This window comes from Mustela putorius, unplaced genomic scaffold (genome assembly GCF_011764305.1).
Source record: "Mustela putorius furo isolate JIRA1106 unplaced genomic scaffold, ASM1176430v1.1 tig00000174_pilon_pilon_pilon, whole genome shotgun sequence".
NCBI classification, from domain to species: domain Eukaryota; kingdom Metazoa; phylum Chordata; class Mammalia; order Carnivora; family Mustelidae; genus Mustela; species Mustela putorius.
Genome location: NW_025421304.1, coordinates 15,134,689 through 15,154,384, shown reverse-complemented (window position 1 = coordinate 15,154,384; position 19,696 = coordinate 15,134,689). Strand labels below are relative to the sequence as shown.

The 19,696-nt window shown below is 40.9% G+C and overlaps 1 protein-coding gene across 3 annotated transcripts in view; it reads right to left on the bottom strand.

The window, feature by feature from the left end:
* FTO (FTO alpha-ketoglutarate dependent dioxygenase) overlaps positions 1 to 19,696 on the bottom strand; it is a 373,941-nt gene that overhangs the window by 213,549 nt on the left and 140,696 nt on the right. For all 3 annotated transcript variants that reach the window (XM_004744190.3, XM_045076078.1, XM_045076079.1), the window contains one exon: positions 254 to 333. In XM_004744190.3, coding sequence (XP_004744247.1) covers positions 254 to 333 — 80 coding nt within the window. The remainder of the gene's footprint in view (positions 1 to 253; positions 334 to 19,696) is intronic.

Genomic DNA, 19,696 nt, shown 5'->3' with positions numbered 1-19,696 from the left:
TAGCATTTTACCTTCTCCAAGAAACAGAACCACAAAGAAGCAAAATATACTAATCCCACGCTGTGAACACACTTTTTAAAACTGTATCCCACACAACTCCTTGCTAAAAAAGCAAGTAAATAAAGGCTAACATCAAGTTCGATGGAAGCAATTTTCCTATCAAATACTCTTCCAAAACTCCATGCAAAATTGCTCATTCAACCACTGCTGTCACATTCAATTAAGTTTGAATCACATTTTTATTTACACTTACCTCTGCCACTCGGTGGGTGGAACTAAACCGAGGTGGTAAACCAGCCAAAACACAGTGTTGGTGGGTGGCATTGAGATCATCTGTAGGAAAAATACAAAAATTTAAAAAATAAAATAAAATAAGCCACACACACATTTATTAGTCACTATACACTATTCAACAAAAATACAGACTAAACAGTAAGTCCATCAATCAAGGACAATAATAATCAGGGAATTAACACCTACATTGTACTCTTTAAACCACTCTCTATAACTAGGATAACTCTGTATGTATATAAATATAAATACATAAATGCAAATATGTTATATAAATATAAATATATACATATACATACATATATACGTGTGTGTGTGCGCGTGTGTGTGTATATATATATATATATATATATATAAAAACCATGACACTTCCAAGAGTAAAAGGTAATGTTAATTATTCCAAGACAACAGGTGTAAACCAGGACTGTCTCTAGCAAACAGGATAGATACATGGTTTCCCTACTTATGTGTGGTCTTATGATGCCCACTCACCACTAAGTTTACTGTTTATGAACTTCTCTTTCTCATGATACATCAAATTCTACCCATGCGTTTAGATAATAAGCCAAAAATTTTTTATACTATTTGGGGTGGAACAGCTTTCATCTGAAAATCTGCCTCTTTCTCTCCCCAATCAAAGTATCAATTTTGCCCTAACAACTTTTCCAGGCAAAAAACCAACCAACTCAGCAGTTGCAAAATTTTGGCTCTCAAGACAGAATTCAAGCCTGTGGATTCACAGCCCAAGAATGGAGTAGGTGGTGAATTCATCAGCTGAAGAATAAGCCTAAAACCACACGCAGTGGAAGAAAAACCGATGGCCAAGTTGTTGCGTATTCTAAGAAATGATGCCACATGTCAGGCAAAATCCCTACCACCTCTGCCTAGGACATTGCTTTCTCTGCTACAAAGAAGAGAATAGAACGGTACTATTCCCCAGCACTGGGTGATTTCCTACGTAGGCAACAGAGACTTCTTACCAAGATACCAACATTCGTAATTATTTCAACTAAAAGGCCAAACCACCACACCCCTTACAGGGCAGCAAAATGAACTTCTGAACAAAATAATGGAAATGCAAAACATCAAAGGAAGGTCTCCTGCTTCTGGACATTCCAAGTACCAGTGACAAGCTTTGCCCTTCTACCTTAAACAACTCTAAACACGGACCAAAAAATACAAAACAAATGTTTCTGACACTGGAAAAGAGAGCAAGAGAAAATCCCAAAGATGGAGAAACCAAACAGGTGAGGCTAAAATTGCCTTAGCTTACTCCCTGCAACAGTTGCAAAGCCAGAGTGGTCATGGGAGGAGGGAGAGTCAAAGAGAACCTAGAATTTTCCGTTTTCCATCTTGTTGAATTGTGAAGACAGAGACGGGAGTTTAGGAAAACCAGACAACAAGGATCTGTAAAACAGAATACTGGAATAAGAGAACCTGTACAGACAGAAAATAAGCAGACATGTGCAGAAGGGTTCCTTCCAAGACTTTGGCTGAGCACTGACATCTGCAGGTGTGAATGGAAACTTCCCAAGGGCAGGAAAAGAAGCGCCAGCAAATCACAGGCTGAACAAATCTCCGAGTGCACACAGGGCTGGGGATATTTTGTGTTCTCAGCGGTGAGAATGGCTCCTACCACATAAGCTAATGGATAGAGTCCTTGGAAAAGCATCATCTTAGCAGTAGAACTAAATTAGTTCTACATCAAAGGCTGCCCTAGATCCACTTAATAGCTTAAAAGCAAGCCTCCAAAGTATCCAAGTTATTCCAGATAATTTAACTAGTCATTAGAGCAAAGCCCAACATTATTTAAAAGAATTTAACAAAATCAGATACCCAAAAAATAAATTCACAATATCCAGCAGCCACTTGAGAAGTAAGGGAGAAGAGGGGTGCCTGGCTGGCTCAGTTGGTAGAGCTTAGGATTCCTGATCTCAGGGTTATAAGTTTGAGCTCCATGCTGGGTACAGAGATTACTTAAAAAATAAAATCTTGTGGGAGTACCTGGGTGGTTCAGTTGGTTTAGCATCCAACTCTTAGTTTTGGCTAGGTCATGATCATAGGATCAAACCCCACATCGAGCTCCATACTCAGTGGGGAGTCTGCTTCTCTCCCTCCCCTTCTGAACCTCCCCCTCTCGTGCTCTCTTTCTCTCTCCTACTCTCTGAAAGATAAATCTTTTAAAAAAAAATCTGGAGCACCTGGGTGGCTTAGTCACTTAATCAAGTGCTTCAGCTCAGGCCATGATCCTGGGATCGAGTCCCAGGTCCAACTCCCTGCTTGGTGGGGAGCCTGCTTCTCCCTCTCCTCCCTACTTGTGCTCTCTATTGCTCTCTCTCTCAAATAAAGAAATATAATCTTTTAAAAATGAAAAATGAAAAATAAATTAAAAACTAAAATCTTATTAAAAAAGAAATGGAGAAATGAAAGATATATATGACACATATGATAAATGACACATATGTATATATAAGATGTATATATATCTTTCTGTTCTTTCACATATACATATCTTCCGTACATATAAATAAATAAAATGAAGATTCTAAAGATGAAAAATGTATCTGAAATTTAAAAATCCCACTGAATGAGATTAATAGCACTTTAGACATTGCAGAAAAAAAAACCAGTGAACTAGAATACACAGAAATAGAAACTACCCAAAAATGAAGCACACAGAAAAAAAAAGACTACTAATAAATTAAACAGCACCAATGACCTGTAAGATACTACTGATTAGTGTAACATAAATATAATTTGGTTCTCAGAAGAGGAAGAATGACACATAAGAGGGAATCTAGATGACTTTGGGCATGGTGACGACTCCTTGGTTACAACACCAAGGGCACAACCCAGGAAAGAAATAACTGGTAAACCGTACTTCAGAAAAATTAAAAACTCTTCTGTAGAAGACACTGTCATGAGAATAAGAAGACAAGCTGCAAACTGGGATAAAATATTTGCAAAAGACATGTTCAATAAGGGACTGTAATTCAAAATACAAAGAACTCTTAAAAACTCAACAACAGGGGCCCCTGGTTGGCTCAGTGGGTTAAGCCTCTGCCTTCAGACTAAGGTCTCAGGGTCCTGGGATCCAGCCCCACATAGCATCAGGCTCTCTGCTCAGCAGCGAGCATGCTTCCTCCTCCCCCTCTCTGCCTGCCTCTCTGCTTACTTGTGATCTCTCATAATTAATTAATTAGCTAATTAATTAATTAAAAAAAAACTTTACGGAAGAAATGGCCAGAAGATCTGAACAGACACCTCCCCAATGTACAGACTGCAAATAAGAATATGAAAATACACTCATTATCATTTGCCATGGAACTGCGAATTAAAACAAGATACTACTACCCACCAATTAGAATGACCAAAATCCACTGATCACTGATAACACCAAAAGCTGACAACAATAATGGAACAAGAGAACATGCATTCGTTTGCTGGTGGGAATGCAAAATGATACAGCTGTTTTGGAAAGCCACTTGGTCTGGTGATTTCTCACAAAACTAAACATACCCTCAGGGTAAGAGTGAGGAATCGGCCTCTTTGATATTCACCCCAGTAAACTGAAAACTACGTCCACTCAAACACCTGTGAACAGATTTTATAGCAGCTTTATGAACAACTACCAAAACTTGAAAGGAACCAAAATGTCTGTCAGTAGGTAGATAAGTCAACTGTGGCCCACTCAGACGATAGAATAATATTCAGCAGTAAAAAGAAATGAGCTATCAAGTCATGAAGAGAAATGAGGAAACTTAAATACATATTAATAAGTGAAAGAAGCCAGTCAGAAAAGCCTATATGCTCTAAGATCTCAATCATAGGATATTCTGGAAATGACTAAACTACAGAGAAAGTAAAAAGTTGCCAGGAGTTGGGTGTGGGGGAGGGCACGAACAGGAGGATTACAGAGGATTTTTAGGGCAGTAAAACTATCCTGTAGGATACTATAATGGCAGATATAGGTCATAATACATTTTTTAAATCCATAAAACATATCCATAAAATATATAACACCAAGAGTGGACTCTAATGTAAAATATGGATTCGGGTGATAACGACGTGTCAATGCAGATTAATCAATTGTAACAAATGTACCACACTCGTGCAGGATGTCAGTAGTGGGAAAGGCTGTGTATGCACGGGGACAGAGGTACAGCGCAACTCTCTCTGCTTTCTGCTCAACTTTACTAGGAGCTGTTTTAAACTGCTCTAAAAAATAAACTCTCTCTCTCTATTTTTTAATTATCAACTGAAAAGTCTTTGGAAGATTCTTTAAGACTCCACAGCTCTTGGGACGCCTGGGTGGCTCAGTCAGTTAAGCATCCGCTTTCAGCTCAGGTCATGATCCCAGGTCCTGGGATCGAGTCCCAAATCAGGCTCCTTGCTCCACAGGGAAATCTGCTTCCCCCTCTGCCTGCCACTTCCCCTGCTTGTGCGCTCTCTCTCTTTCTCTATCTGACAAATAAATAAAAATCTTAAAAAAAAAAAAAAAAGACACCAGGGCGCCTGGGTGGCTCAGTGGGTTAAAGCCTCTGCCTGTGGCTCAGGTCATGATCCCAGGGTCCTGGGATCGAGCCCCACATCAGGCTCTCTGCTCACCAGGGAGCCTGCTTCCTCCTCTCTCTCTCTCTCTCTGCCTGCCTCTCTGCCTCCTTGTGATCTCTGTCTGTCAAATAAATAAATAAAATCTTAAAAAAAAAAAAAAAAGACTCCATAGCTCACACTCTTGAGACCAATATACAAGTACATAACTTCACAGTTCCTCTCCCAGGGGGTTCTCATAGCAGAAGAAAACACTTATTTGCATCATGTAATTTAAAATCTGGATGAGCAACTACTCCGTGTCAAGCACTATTCTGGGCACAGAGAACAAAACGAAGTCTCTGCTCTCAGGGAGGTGACATTATGATGGAGAAGATACAGAATCAGTAAATAAACAAGAAATTCAGATGTGAGTTGCTACGGAGAAAACCAAGAATAGTTTCAGAAGCGTAAGAGTTAGAGGTGGGGGGGGCAGGGGGGTAAGGGAGTAACGCGTATAGGGAACCGTCACTGGGGAGAGTTAAGCTGGCTGAGATCTAAACAATGCGGATCCTGGCAATGTCAGTGTCTGGTATGACAGGACTAGAAGCCGGAAGAAGAGTTGGGGCCGAGGCACCGGAGTGGGAATGAGCTTGTCGTACTTAAGACTGCGGCATGGTGCTCACAGTGGAGAGGGGAAGTGGAACAGATGGAGGAGGCCTCCGTTGGTCATGGTCAGAATTGGGGGCTTAAGTCTAGATACAATGGGAAACGATCAGAAAATGTTAAGCAGGGGGAAAGAAACGTGATCCAGGTGTGAGTAAGACCTCCCTGGCACTTTTCTGCCAGATCCAGAATGTTGTAGACAAAAACAATAAGACCTGCTAATGGACTGGGTAAGTGGAGCAGGGGACAGAACGAAATTAAGAGGAATTGGGGGGGGGGGGGTTCGCGGAAAAACTGGATTGAGGGTGATTACATCACAAAACATTAGGTTGTTGTATAAAGGGTATCACGAAATAAAGTGAAAGGTGAGGATGGTGACATCAGGGACAAATGTGGAATTTTTTTTTTAAGACTTTTTTTTTTTTAAGATTATTTATTATTTATTTGACAGAGATCACAAGTAGGCAGAGAGGCAGGCAGAGAGAGAGGAAGGGAAGCAGGCTCCCTGCTGAGCAGAGAACCCAATGTGGGGCTTGATCCCAGGACCCTGAGATCATGACCTGAGCCGAAGGCAGCAGCTTAACCCACTGAGCCAGCCAGGCACCCCAAACGTGGAATTTTAAATGCGAAGGAAAGGACAAGAAAGGAATGGAGCATTGAAGGTGGTCCAGTCAGTCTGGGCGGACGGGCTCAGAAGCGTGGCTTCAAGTCTGACGAAGAAGGCTGAATGACCAGTTTCCCCTTCACAGGTTGCCCCATTCTGAGGCCTCTGGTTAAGGACACACCTGAGAATTTCTGATTAACCTGGACTATTTTACCTAAAGAATCAAAAGAACAAAACAAAAAGCAGAGGTTGGAGAAGGTTCCCTTGGCCAGATTCCCATAAAGGGTCAAAATCAATTTCTAAGAAGTACATAAATGCCCTTCTCACCTACCCAAATAGAAGTCTTACTGCTCCCATGCTATTAGTACCGGGATCCAAGGACATCAGAAAGAAAAAACATTTTTTTAAAGATTTTATTAATTTGAGAGAAAGAGAGCACAAGAAGGGGGAAAGAGCAAGGGGAGAGGGAGAAGCAGACTCTGGGGGAGCAGGGAGTCCGACATGGGGCTTGATCCCAGGACCCTGGGAGCATGACCTGAGCTGAAGGCAAAAGCTTAACGGACTGAGCCACCCAGGTGCCCCAGAGAAAACCTCTTAATGAACACTGCTTAAGTGCTTTCGTTCCACTGAGGGCCAACTAGCCTCGTGCAGGCCAGGTGGCAAACTCAACATCTGAAGTGAGATACTGAGGCCTGTACCTTTACTCAAATCCCTGGCAACCTTCAAATCAAATAACTTTTTGAAATTGCTCCCAACTGTTCCTAATCCTTTATGGCTTCTAGAAAGAACCTTGTAATTTTCACCCACGAGCTTGTAATTTATCTAAAACTCTGCAGATAAATGTTGTACAAGTGGTTCCGACTTCACGGACTGTACATCGGAAGCAATAATGCTGAAGACATTCCCAGCTTCACAAAAGACGCCACCTCATCATTTTTTGGAGGAAAACGTGAAAGCATGTCTATCTGCCAGAGCTATTTCAGAATATAGCTAACTGAGTGATTCTACATTCAAGGGTAATCCGAGTTTGTAGAATTTGTTCAAGAAAACAAATACAGGGGCGCCTGGGTGGCTCAGTTAAAGCCTCTGCCTTCGGCTCAGGTCATAATCCCAGGGTCCTAGGATCAAGCCCCGCATCGGGCTCTTTGCTTAGCAGGGAGCCTGCCTCCTGCCCCCCCTCCCACCTACTTGTGATCTCTGTCTGTCAAATAGATAAATAAAATCTTTTAAAAAGAAAAAAGAAAAGATATAAAAAAGAAAACAAATACCTAAGAAGCTCTCACTCTTTGCTTGCTAAATGCCGTGTGCTCTGCTGGTGGATGAAGGGAGCTGTGGACATCCGCTGTAGCATGAAATCTCATCTCATATATAAAAGACCACAGATGCAAAGGCATAATTTCTGCTAGGGTGACGGATTCATGCCCACGATTCTCCTGCAATCCCACCTGCTGAGACCCCCTCCCGCACAGACCAACAGAGCTGGCCATCCCACATTTAACCCAGCCCCTTACTTCCTTGGTTTTGTCCAGTGTGTTACCAGACCTATTTCATCCCAAATTTCTTAAAGTAACAATCAGGAGCTTCACTAAAGGCCCACTTCTGAGCTAAATAGGCCCAATACTGAAATCCAATCTTCCTGGCTTCACGCAGTCACTGAAGCTTTTCCTTCTTACTCACCTGTCCATTCTCATCGCTCAATCTTAATATTTATGACCTTATTTTTCCTAGACATGGGGACACCCATGACTGAGAACATATTCAGAATTTAATAGCCAACGAGAAGGGGGAGGGGAAGCTTCCTGGCAAGATGTCGGTACAGACTCAGGCCTCCCGATCTGCCCCCTTCCCTAAAGACACGGTCAGGGGGCTATTCGATTAGGCCAAAGCTATTGTCAGCACTGAATATTAGAGAAAGGTGCTTAATATGTTAGAAATTGCAAGGGGTTGTTCTGGATACAGTTAGGCGCGATGAGATTAAAGAAGGGGCTAAGAGGGCTGCCTCATGTCTACTCTGAAAAAGTAGCTTTCTGGTAAACACAGTGAGCTGATCCCGGGAACAGCGCTCTCCCCTGAACTGAAAAGAAGAATGGGCCTCTTGCCTCTGCGGGGTGACCTTAAATTCAGGCAAGCTATGGTACTGGGAGACGCCAGGAGGTGTTGCTGGTACAAGCACCACTTTGAGAAGACAGCCTGGCCTTGCTGAGGTGAGAAACCGGAGCAAGCAGGTATGCTGAGGATGGTCAAAGCGGCCATGTTTTGCCCACACAGCAAGCACCTACACCACACAGGACACACCCGTTCATGAACTCCATTTAATCTGGCCATGGAAGAATAGATACATTTTTGTCCTTTCTCCTTTCGACTAAAGGTTTTGGCCAGCTATGTATGCCAAGTTTTCAAAAGAAACCATCTCAACACCAGTTTGCCTATAAATGAGTACTAGTCCTCCTTCTGTAAGGGGAAACAGAGAGGGACAAATCACCAGACTCATGGGAAAACACGGCAGTTCACAGGAAAGGAAGCACTTTGAAACTATCTCTGCTCAAAAGGTTTTACTCAAACTAACAGGACAAATTTTTTATAAAATTCTCAATAAGAGAAGTTATTGAGAATTTATTGAGAATAAAATTCTCAATATTTTAAGAAGACACTTGCTTTAGGATGGTATTGCCTCTGGAAACGGAGAAAGTAGACACGAAGATGGAACAGTCTGCAATCAGGAAAGATCGCCTGGAGTGGATTGTTTTTTTAACAGTGTCGCTTCATTTAAAATTATGGAAGATGGAGTGGACAGCAGAACACAGCCTACAAAAAACTCAAATTACTGAAATGGATGAGGGAACTCAAAACATTCACCTAGAACTTGCAGGGAAAAATGAAAATTAGTGACAGCAGAGATAAGAAATGAGGGACAGATTTTGGAAGCCGAAATTTATATACAGGCAGAATCTTAGAAAGCCAACAGAAAAAGGACAGATGAAAGAACCACAAAGAACTAACACAAGAGTATTTCCCAATGTTGTGAAAGGACTCTGGACTACAAAATGGTGGTTGAAGTACATAAACATATTCTGCTCAAATACTGAACACAAAACATGACAAATGTTCAGAGAAAGAAACAATTTACTGTGGTAGAATAAAAATGAAGATGACCTCAGACATCTCTCTAATACCAAACATCAGAACTGAAGGGGGCAATATCTAGAGTTTCCAGGTAGGAAGTCTGTCATGCAAGAATCCTATAGCTATTTAAGGAGGAAGTAGCCTGTGAAGGTATAGAAAGTCACTCTCAGATAATATAAAAACTCAGAGACTATAAGCTACCGCCATTCTCTTGCCATCAGCCTTCATGAAAAACTTGCTAGAGTCTACACTTTATTTAAATCATTAAAACCATTGGTGTAAGAAGAAAACAGAGCAGTGAGCTCCCTGACATAGGTCTTAGCAATGACTTTTTAAATACGACACCAAAAGCAAAAGCAATGACAGCAGAAATAAACAAGTGGGACTACATCAAACTTTTTAAAAAGCTCTGCACAAGGGCACCTGGGTGGCTCTTGACTTCGGCTCAGGTCATGACCTCAGAGTTGGGAGACTGAGCCCCATGTTGGGCTCCATGCTCAGTGCAGAGTCTGCTTGAGACTCACTCTCTCTCTCTCTCTCTCTCCGCCACTCCCTCTTTCAAATACATACATATATACATACATACATAGCATTGCACCACAAAGGAAACCATCATCAAAATGAAAAGGCAACCTATGGGATAGTAGAAAACATTTGCAAATCATATATCTGGTAAGAGGTTAATATCCAAAATACATTAAGAACCCATACAACTTAGAGGCAAAAAACAAGCAATCCAATTCAAGATAGGCAGAAGATTTGAATAGACATTTCTCTAAGAAAGGTACATGAAAAGATGCTCAAAATCACTAATCACCAGGGAAATGCTAATTAAAACCACAATGAGATATCACCTCATACCCATCAGAATGGCGATCATCAAAGAAATAACACTGGCAAGGTCGTGGAGAAAAACTTTTGCACTGTTCGTGGTAATGTGTAAATTAGTACAGCCACTATGGAAAACAGTGTGGAGGTTCCTCAAAAAATTAAAAATAGATTTACTCTATGATCCAGCAATTCCACTTCTTGGTACTTACCCAAAGAAAATGAAAACACTTACTCAAAAAGACATACACATCTCCATATTCCCTGCAGCATCATTTACAACAGCCAAGATATGGAAACAATCTAACTGTCCATTGATAGATGAATGGATAAAGAAATTATGGTATACAAATACGATGGAACACTATCTAGCCATTAAAAAAAAGTATGAAATGTTGCCGTTTACATCAACATGCATGGACCTTGAGGGCATTATGCTAAAGTGATATATGTTAGCAGAAAATACAAATACCATATGATCTCATTTATATGTGGAATCTAAAACAAAAACACAAACAAACAAAAAAAATAAGCTCAAAGATACAAAGAACAGACTGATGAATGCCTGAGATGGGGTATGAGGAGTGGGAGAAATGAGTAAAGGGAGTCAAGAGGTACAGTTATAAAATAACTGGTCATAAAATAAGTCACAGGGATATAATGTAATGAAAAAATACTAAGAAAGTAGATCTTAAAATTTCTTATCACAAAAAAAAAAAATACATACTTCTTGTAACTACCGTTGACCCTGAAAATAAAACAGTTTAACTGGCAAAATGGGTTTATACAACAATGGCAGGGGACACATGAACTATGCCAAACCCACAGGCAGTTTCAGAGAACAAAGAAGAGGAACACTATTTTATAGAGGAAAAGGGGGAAGTGGAAGGGGCCGCTTGAACAAAAGTTCATTGGAAGAAAGTGAGAGTTCAGGGTGGTGGTGATTTCTCATTGGCTGAGTTGTGGCGGTTTCTCATTGGCTGGGCTGTTTGTTGCTGGGCCAGGGAAAAGTCTCCCTCCCTGTTGCTGGAGCACTAAAGTAGCATCTTCCTACTGGCCTCTAACTTGATGATGAGTTGGTAGGGCATGACAGCTCCCCTTTCTGCCCCCCCCAACTCTATTATACATGAGGCTTTCTTTATTCAGTTTCACATTATATAAGGTGAAGGATGTTATCTAGACTTTCTGTGGAGATCATTTCACAATGTATACAAACATCGAATAATTATGTTGTACACCTGAAACAAATATAATGTTACATATCAACTATACCTCAATTTAAAAAATAAATCTTTAAAAGACAGAAAAACTCCACATTATATAAATTAACAGTGAGCACAAAAGTAATTAAATAATTTCAAATATGGTTATTTAATGCAAGTATAAAAAATCATCATCATTGGAACACCTGGGTGGCTCAGTTGGTTAAGCGTCTGCCTTTGGCTCAGGTCATGATCCCAGGGTCCTGGGATCAAGACCCGAGTCAGGCTCCCTGCTCAGCGGGAAGCCCACTTCTCCCTCTCCCTCTGCTCCTTCCCCTGCTTGTGCTCTCTCAATCACTCTCTCTCTAATAAATAAATAAATAAAATCTTTTTAAAAAAATCATCATCATCAAGTAATGATGCTTCAACTAAAAAAAAAATAATAACGTTAAATATCTAAGTCAAAATCCAAAAGAATATATTAAAAAATACTTGGGAAGTGGGCTGAAGGGTTTGAATAAAGTAAAAGTGAAGAAAAACAAACACACCTTAATAGAAAAATGGGCCAATAATGATCAGATGAACAGTAATAGAAAGAAGTATATAAATGGCCAAAAACATGGAAGAAGTTCTACCACATCAAAATTTAAAAATGCAATTTAAGGGGGCGCCTGGGTGGCTCAGTGGGTTAAGCCTCTGCCTTTGGCTCAGGTCATGATTCCAGGGTCCTGGGATCAAGCCCCACATCAGGCTCTCTGCTCAGCAGGGAACCTGCTTCCCTTCCTCTCTCTGCCTGCCTCTCTGCCTACTTGTGATCTTTGTCTGTCAAATAAATAAATAAAATCTTTAAAAAAAATGCAATTTAAGAGATGCCAGGTGGCTCAGTTAAGGTTAAGCTCTGTCTTCAGCTCAGGTCATGATCCCAGGGATCAAGTCTCAAACTGGGCTCCTTGCTCAGCAGAGAGCCTCCTTCTCCCTCAGCCTGCCACTCCCCCTGCTTGTGCTCTCTCTCTCTCCCTCTCTGACAAATAAATAAATAAAATCTATAAATAAATAGAGATTTAAAACAGCAGCACGTTATGTTTATTCACTGAAGTGGCAAAATACTTTGAAATTGTAATGCCAAGTATTATCTAAGGTGAAGAAACAGAGGTTAGTGATAGTAACTGATAACCTGCATTTCATATACCATGGTGGGAATGTGCACTGAAAACAACCTTACGACAGTGTGACAATATAATATGTATAGTTTTAAAATAGCTATACCCTCTATTCCACTTCTAGTAATTTTTCCTAAATAAATAATCCAGTTGTAAAGATATATATATGTATAAAGATGTTCACCAGGGCGCCTGGGTGGCTCAGTGGGTTAAGCCACTGCCTTCACCTCGGGTCATGATCTCAGGGTCCTGGGATCGAGTCCTGCATTGGGCTCTCTGCTCAGCAGGGAGCTTGCTTCCCTTCCTCTCTCTCTGCCTGCCTCTCTGTCTACTTGTGATCTCTCTCTGTCAAATAAATAAATAAAATCTTTAAAAAAAAAAAAAAAAGATGTTCACCAGAGCAGTATACCTGATCTCAAAACACCAGAAATGCATTAAAGCACCGAAAGCAGGGGAGTAACATTTACACCATTTTTAAAAACCACATCTCAAGGAATATTTAGTAAGGGAAAATGCTCAAGATATGAAAGTATTAAAAAATGGTATTAAACATTGTATCTAATATGGTATTTTCTAAAAAGAAAAAAAAATCCCCATGTATTTCCAAGCATAGAGAGACTAGATGGAATTAAACCACATGGTTATGAAGAATATTATCTCTGCAAGGTGATAATATGATTATTTGTATTTATACTTTCCTATTGTCTGTAAATTCTTTAAAGTGTACATGTACCATATTTCATCAATTCCAAGGGACATATTTCTTCTTCCTATTTAGTATCTCTGTAATTGGACTACATCTTTAGATTGATGGCATCTTTGACTGGATGGCATATATTACCACTTTTGTATGGAGCAATAAAAAAATAAAAGAGTAAGTATCATTATTTTAGATGGATCCAAAGGATAATGTTCAATGAGGAGATCCTCAGAAAAGAAGCATTCATTCCCCAAATGAAAATGATGGCACCTAAGCATCAGTGAAGGTAGTATGAGCTCTGGATGGTTCTGTAAACCTTCCCCCAATACAGGACTCCACAGGAGGGAAAACTCTCCTACAAAACCAAGTACAGAGGTGAAGATGGCCTCAGGATACACAACTTTCCCCCTCTTGTTTCTAAATTAACTTTTATGGAATGCTTAGTTTGTTGTTGGGTTGTAAAGAGACTAGATTCTTGAGGTTAATCATTCTCTTTCCTTTTCCAAATATGCAAAATGAACTTTAATCCCACTTTGGCATGGGTTGCCTTTAATCTTCCAGACTGTAACTCCTTTCAAGAAAGAGGAGGGCAGAGAAGTTTGGGGAAACAGAAAGATGAGAAGGGACAGAGCTTGCTTGAATGAGTAAACCTAAATGAGCAGTCTTCTTCCCTCTCCATCCTGGAAGACACAGGACCATCATGTCTGCCCGCTGCTTCAGTGGGGACCAGAAGTGCCCTAGTAAAGCAAATGAACAAAACACAAGCAGCCACTTAAACCTCTTGGTTCTGGTCCTCCCTATGCCTTTTGACCTTCCCTCTTAATTTACTCCTATCTCACATCTAATTTTCCATTGGTACTTGAGGCTGATGGCTGTGGTTTCTGACTAATGCCTGAGGAGGAAAAAAGGATGTTCCTTCCAAATACATGCTAAGCTCCTGTTATGTACAAGGCATTAAGTGCTGTGTATAGTGCAAGAACTTACAGAATACAGTAGTGGCTCTCAAAAAAAATGTAATTCTAATAGATAAGACCTCTGTACCAGTCACTGCAGTCCAGAGGGAAAAAAGAACTACTGCAGCCACAATGACTGGTTGGCGACCCTGCCACTGTGGCTATTTAATTTTTTAATGTCGTCTCAAAGAAATATACCGAGATGGAAAAAAAAAATAGCTGAAAAGGTGGAAGGAACAGAGTAAACAAAAGAGAAGGAAAATGATTGGGCTGTAATTTAGGTCTTTTTAAAAATTTTTCAATGCTTATAGGGCCTAGAAGAATTATTCCACAGGAATAATTTGAGGAATCTTCCATCATGGGTTATAATGCCTGGCCTTGAAATGAGCTGCATGGACTGTGTCAAGAAGGGAGAACTCATTCCTACTCTCATCCTGAACTGACACCTGCAACAAGATCAATTAAAACAAAACAAAACAAAACAAAACAAAACAAACTTCCTTTGTGGCCATTCTTCCTATCTTTGCAGAAGTGGCAAAAAACACACACAGGTTATGCAATCAAATTAAAAGTCTGAAAAACTTCTTTTCCACAGTTCATGCTTTTAGGAGTTACATTATATAGATTACAAGCCAAAGAAGGCATATTAATTAAGACTGCCAGCCAAAGGGAGAACTCCCACCCAATCAACACAGATGCAGATTTATCCTAATACAGCATGACTATGACTAGAGAAAATATGAGAGAATAAAAGGATCTCAAAATTCATGGTAACTCATGCATTCTCAGCTTAAAAGAAACCAACACATTTTTGTTACCTTTAGTAGATTTTTTAATAAATGATTTGGAAGAGAATGAATGTACAGATTGATTTGGACACTGTATCGATTAGAAAATTCTGTGATGTCGTATGGTCATTTGGACTAGATATTAGCAAGCAAAGCATGGGTCACTGAAGGAATGGATTGCCATGGAAAATTATTAAAGCTGTCTCTGGAGATCCCCGAGTATTAAATGAATGCCCCCCTGTTTGAGGGGGGACTTCATAAACTTTTCCAGCTAGGAGCTTTCAAGGACAGAATAAATATTTCTTTTGACTATATGTTTATTTATATTTTTTTAAATATTTTATTTATTTACTTGACAGAGAGAGAAAGAGAGATCACAAGTAAGCAGAGAGGCAGGCTAAGAGAGGGAAGCAGGCTCCCCGCTGAGCAGAGAACCAGATGTGGGGCTCAATCCCAGGACCCTGAGATCATGACCTGAGCCAAAGGCAGAGAACCACTGAGCCACCCAGGTGCCCCTTCTGCATACGTTTATTGCCATGATTTGGGGTGGGGCAGTGTACCAATCTTTGGTTTAGTCATCCACTCATTAATCCAAAAATTATTATTAAAGTACCAGCCATGTTCAAAGTACTGTGTTAGGTGCTATAGAGGTTACACATCTTTAGAAACCTAAAATAGGGTAGATAGAAAACCTTTTTAGAAAATTCCAAGAAAGAGAAAGAAGGACATGACATCCAGATAAAAAACAGAATAGTCAAGGACCACCAGGGGAAGAAATCTTACTATGATAACTGTAACTAGTGGGTTTGAAGAAGTAGTAAGACAAAATATCATGAACATCATGTGACAAAGGGACAGAACTATGGCATTATTTTTTCACTAAGAATAAAGAAAGGCAATTGCACTTCCAGGGGGAGAGGGAGAGCCACACAGGAAAGTCTTGGTTCAAATACAAAGCAAGCTAAAATGGGGCATGATTCTGGGCCTCTGATTTGGTATAAAATCTTGACCTGACATTTGTAACAGTCCCTTTCAATGGGACAAGGTTAATGGTTATTGTAGATTCCTATCTTCTATTTATGGACCCAGTCACTTTATTTAGTTCCTCAATAAAGGACATATTAGGTACTGGATTTCAAATTTCAGATTCCATGTACAAAGAAAGCACGGCAGTCTTGCCAAAATTATACATCTGTGTGTTGTAGACATTATAATCCTCAATGATGTAAAAGTAATGATATGGCTGAAGGGAACTTTCATCCCCCATGTTACATCCTAAAAGTCAAGGAAGAGTCTATCTAAATATCGGTTGTAAGAAAATCAACTACAATAAAACTAAACTAAACTAAAAAAACTGAAAGTAAATGTTAACTAATAAAACTCAGCAAGAGTGAGGGGCGAGTGGGGGGGCTCAGTGGGTTAAGCATCTAAGTTCAACTCAGGTCAGGATCTCAGGGTCCTGCGATACAGCGCAGAACTGGGTTCATCACTCAGCTCGGAGTCTGTTCGTCCCCCTGCCCTTCCCCTATTCCTGCTTGCTCTACTCTCTCTTTTTCTCTCTCTCAAATAAATAACTAAAATATTAAAAAAAAAATAGTAAGAGTGAGAGAGTGTAAGAGCCATATCCCCATTTTTCACTTTTCTTCATATTTTTCTTAACGGAGGAACAGATAACGCTTCAAGCTGTTGGATGGAGAGAGCAGTATTAAGCATATGTTTATGAGTTAAGGAGGTAATCACTTAAAGAATAAAAGGCAGGGGCGCCTGGGTGGCTCGGTGGGTTGGGCCGCTGCCTTCGGCTCAGGTCATGATCTCAAGAGTCCTGGGATCGAGTCCCACATCGGGCTCTCTGCTTAGCGGGGAGCCTGCTTCCCCCTCTCTCTCTCTCTGCCAGCCCTCTGCCTCTCTACCTACCTGTGATCTCTCTCTGTCAAATAAATAAATAAAATCTTTAAAAAAAAAAAAGAATAAAAGGCAAATGCACCAAAAAGCAGTTATTTCTGAGAAATGGAACTTGGGAACAGGTAGCATGGAGTTCTTCGCTTTCTGTTTTAGATCATCCTCAATGTTTGACTTTTTATTTCCTAGTCCATGTGTTGTTTTTATAAGAACGATACCAATATGAATGAGATACTGACAGGGAATGATCTCCAGAACCTATCATCAGGGTGGAGGGGGAAGCAAGTAGTAGATTAATAGATAGAATATATATAAGGTCCCATTTGTGTGCTATTTTGTAAAGTAGCAGCAATATATATGTAAATCATATTGGCATAACCATATTTCGGCTAATGTTCACAAAAGGACAAGATAGGAAAATAAAGGAGAACTTCCAAATTGTATTCTATATAATTCCATACTATCCAAATGCTTTCCAATGAGAATATATGTGTATGATGTATTACTTGTTCAGCTATTTATTTATTTAATTTATTACTTCTTCAGCTATTTTTAATATTTTTCAGCTATTTTTTCCACACTTTGAAAGAAGAAAGGTCCCATGACTATGCAATTAGTAGAGCTGCACAATTTGACGGAAAAACGAACAGCTCTGGTCTCAGAAAAACCTGCATTCTAACTCAAGCTTCACTAGGTCCATCACCCTGAACTACTTAATTTACCTCTCTAAGCCTCCTTTTCTTTCTTTTTTTTTTTTTTTAAAGATTTTATTTATTTATTTGACAGACAGAGATCACAAGTAGGCAGAGAGGCAGGCAGAGAGACAGGAGGAAGCAGGCTCCCTGTGGAGCAGAGAGCCTGATGTGGGGCTCGAGCCCAGGACCCTGGAATCATGACCTGAGCCGAAGGCAGAGGCTTAACCCACTGAGCCACCCAGGCGCCCTTTAAGCCTCCTTTTCGTTTTGTGAAAGTTTTTTTGAGATAGAATTCACATACCAATCAATTCACTCATTGAAAACGTACAATTCCGCGTATTTGAGCACGTTCACAGGATTGTGGGACCATCACCACAAATGAATTATAGAGCATTTTTAGAACCCTGAAAAAAAAATCCACACACCCATTAGCAGGCAACCCCCATCAATTTTCTTTTCTGGCAAAAATACAGGGATCCTAGAGAGAGGACAGGTTACTTGCCTGATGGACTTACTAAAAGAAAGAACATATATCAGAGCCTCCATCACAGTGGCCCTCAGCAGGCACTCGTGCTCCTCCAGTAAAATTCAAGACATCGGTGACAGAGAAATACGCACAAAGATTGGATACACAAGGAAAGTCTAGGAGATAGGGAAACCCCTCCAAGTACGTGGGAATCCTCTCCTCAGAGCAAATTCCACGAGAAATGTCATCTCCCCAATGCTAGTGAATACTAAAGAACCAGGTGTCGAGACAACAAGCACAAGTCTGAAACCATCAGCATTTGGGGGCCTACTTTCAGAGTAAAAGGTTCAGGAGGACAGATACATCCTCAACCCTGCAAAAACACAAGAAGTGAGAAGCAAACACCGTAGTTGCTGAGAAGGTAAGAAGAGCGTCACGAGGTCGTATTGGAAGAACAGTTGAAACTATGCTGTCACGTTTCTGCTTTTCAAAGTGAAAATAAACATGACAGGTGCTCATTTGGCTGTTCGAGCACTTTCCACCGAAATGGCAATTCCTCGAGCCTACCGACTGCAGCCTGAAGTTATAATTTATTGCTGTTTCTCTATTATTCCCTTGCCTCGGCAGAAAGCAGAACCTAGCACCTACGTTTCAAGACCCATGAGAGGTAATAAAGTATAATTATTGAGAATTTATGATTAAGCCATAAATTATAGGTACTTTTTACTTCAGCTGGTCAGTCAGGACTTGGGGGAGGAAGGGAACGGGGTCAGAGGAAGAAATAACAAAAGCCTTTTCCTTCGAATAAAATGTCTGAACCGGGGCAGGATTGAGGGACACCTGGACGATTTACAAAGATACAAAGATACAAAGATACCACAGTCTCCAAGTGAAGTCCCAGAGGAGCCCCCGTTAAGAGACTTTAAACTCCTAGAAGCCTCTGTTCTCCCTGCTCACAGGGCAACAGACTCAGACCAGAGTGCTCGTGTTGATGCCAAAAGTAGAAGCAGGACGTATTTTCAGGTTCTACCACATCAAACGCTCACTGTGCTCTGGGTCTGGCTGCTCAGAGCCACAGGTATTTCAAAGAAGGTGAAACTAATCCGTAAAACGCGGCTGACCAGGCTCTGCTGGTAAACGTAGCCCTTGGCCAAGGTCAGAGCATGGTTACCCCAGAGCTCTGATTTGACGTTTCTACCCCTCAAGAAGCAGTTAGTGAGATGGCCCTTTCTTGGGGTGCATTTATGTGGACATGGAAATAGAGGTATAGCACAGTGACGTGCCAACCTGGCAGAACTGGGGGCCCGAAGCAGGATAAGAACACAATACTCGGGGTGCCTGGGTGGCTCAGTGGGTTAAAGCCTCTGCCTTCAGCTCAGGTCATGATCTCAGGGTCCTGGGATCGAGTCCCACATCGGGCTCTCTGCTCAGCAGGGAGCCCGCTTCCTCCTCTCTCTCTGCCTGCCTCTCTGCCTGCTTGTGATCTCTCTCTGTCAAATAAATAAATAAAATCTTTAAAAAAAAAAAAAAAAAGAACACAATACTCAGTGCCCTTTTGTCACCCACTCGCCTCACCTAGCTTTCCCATAGTGCCATGGACCAGCTCCCCATGTTCATGGCCGCCCCCTCCCCATGCAAAACACTTTCTTGTTTGGCCTCCCAGTAACCCTGGGAAGGGAGTATCAGGCAGAACAGCGGTTGTCCGGGGGAGGCAGAGACTGGGGAGAGAGATGAACGGCGCATGGCCAATAGACAAGGCCGTGAGTCTGGAACCTGGTCACCTGATAGGAA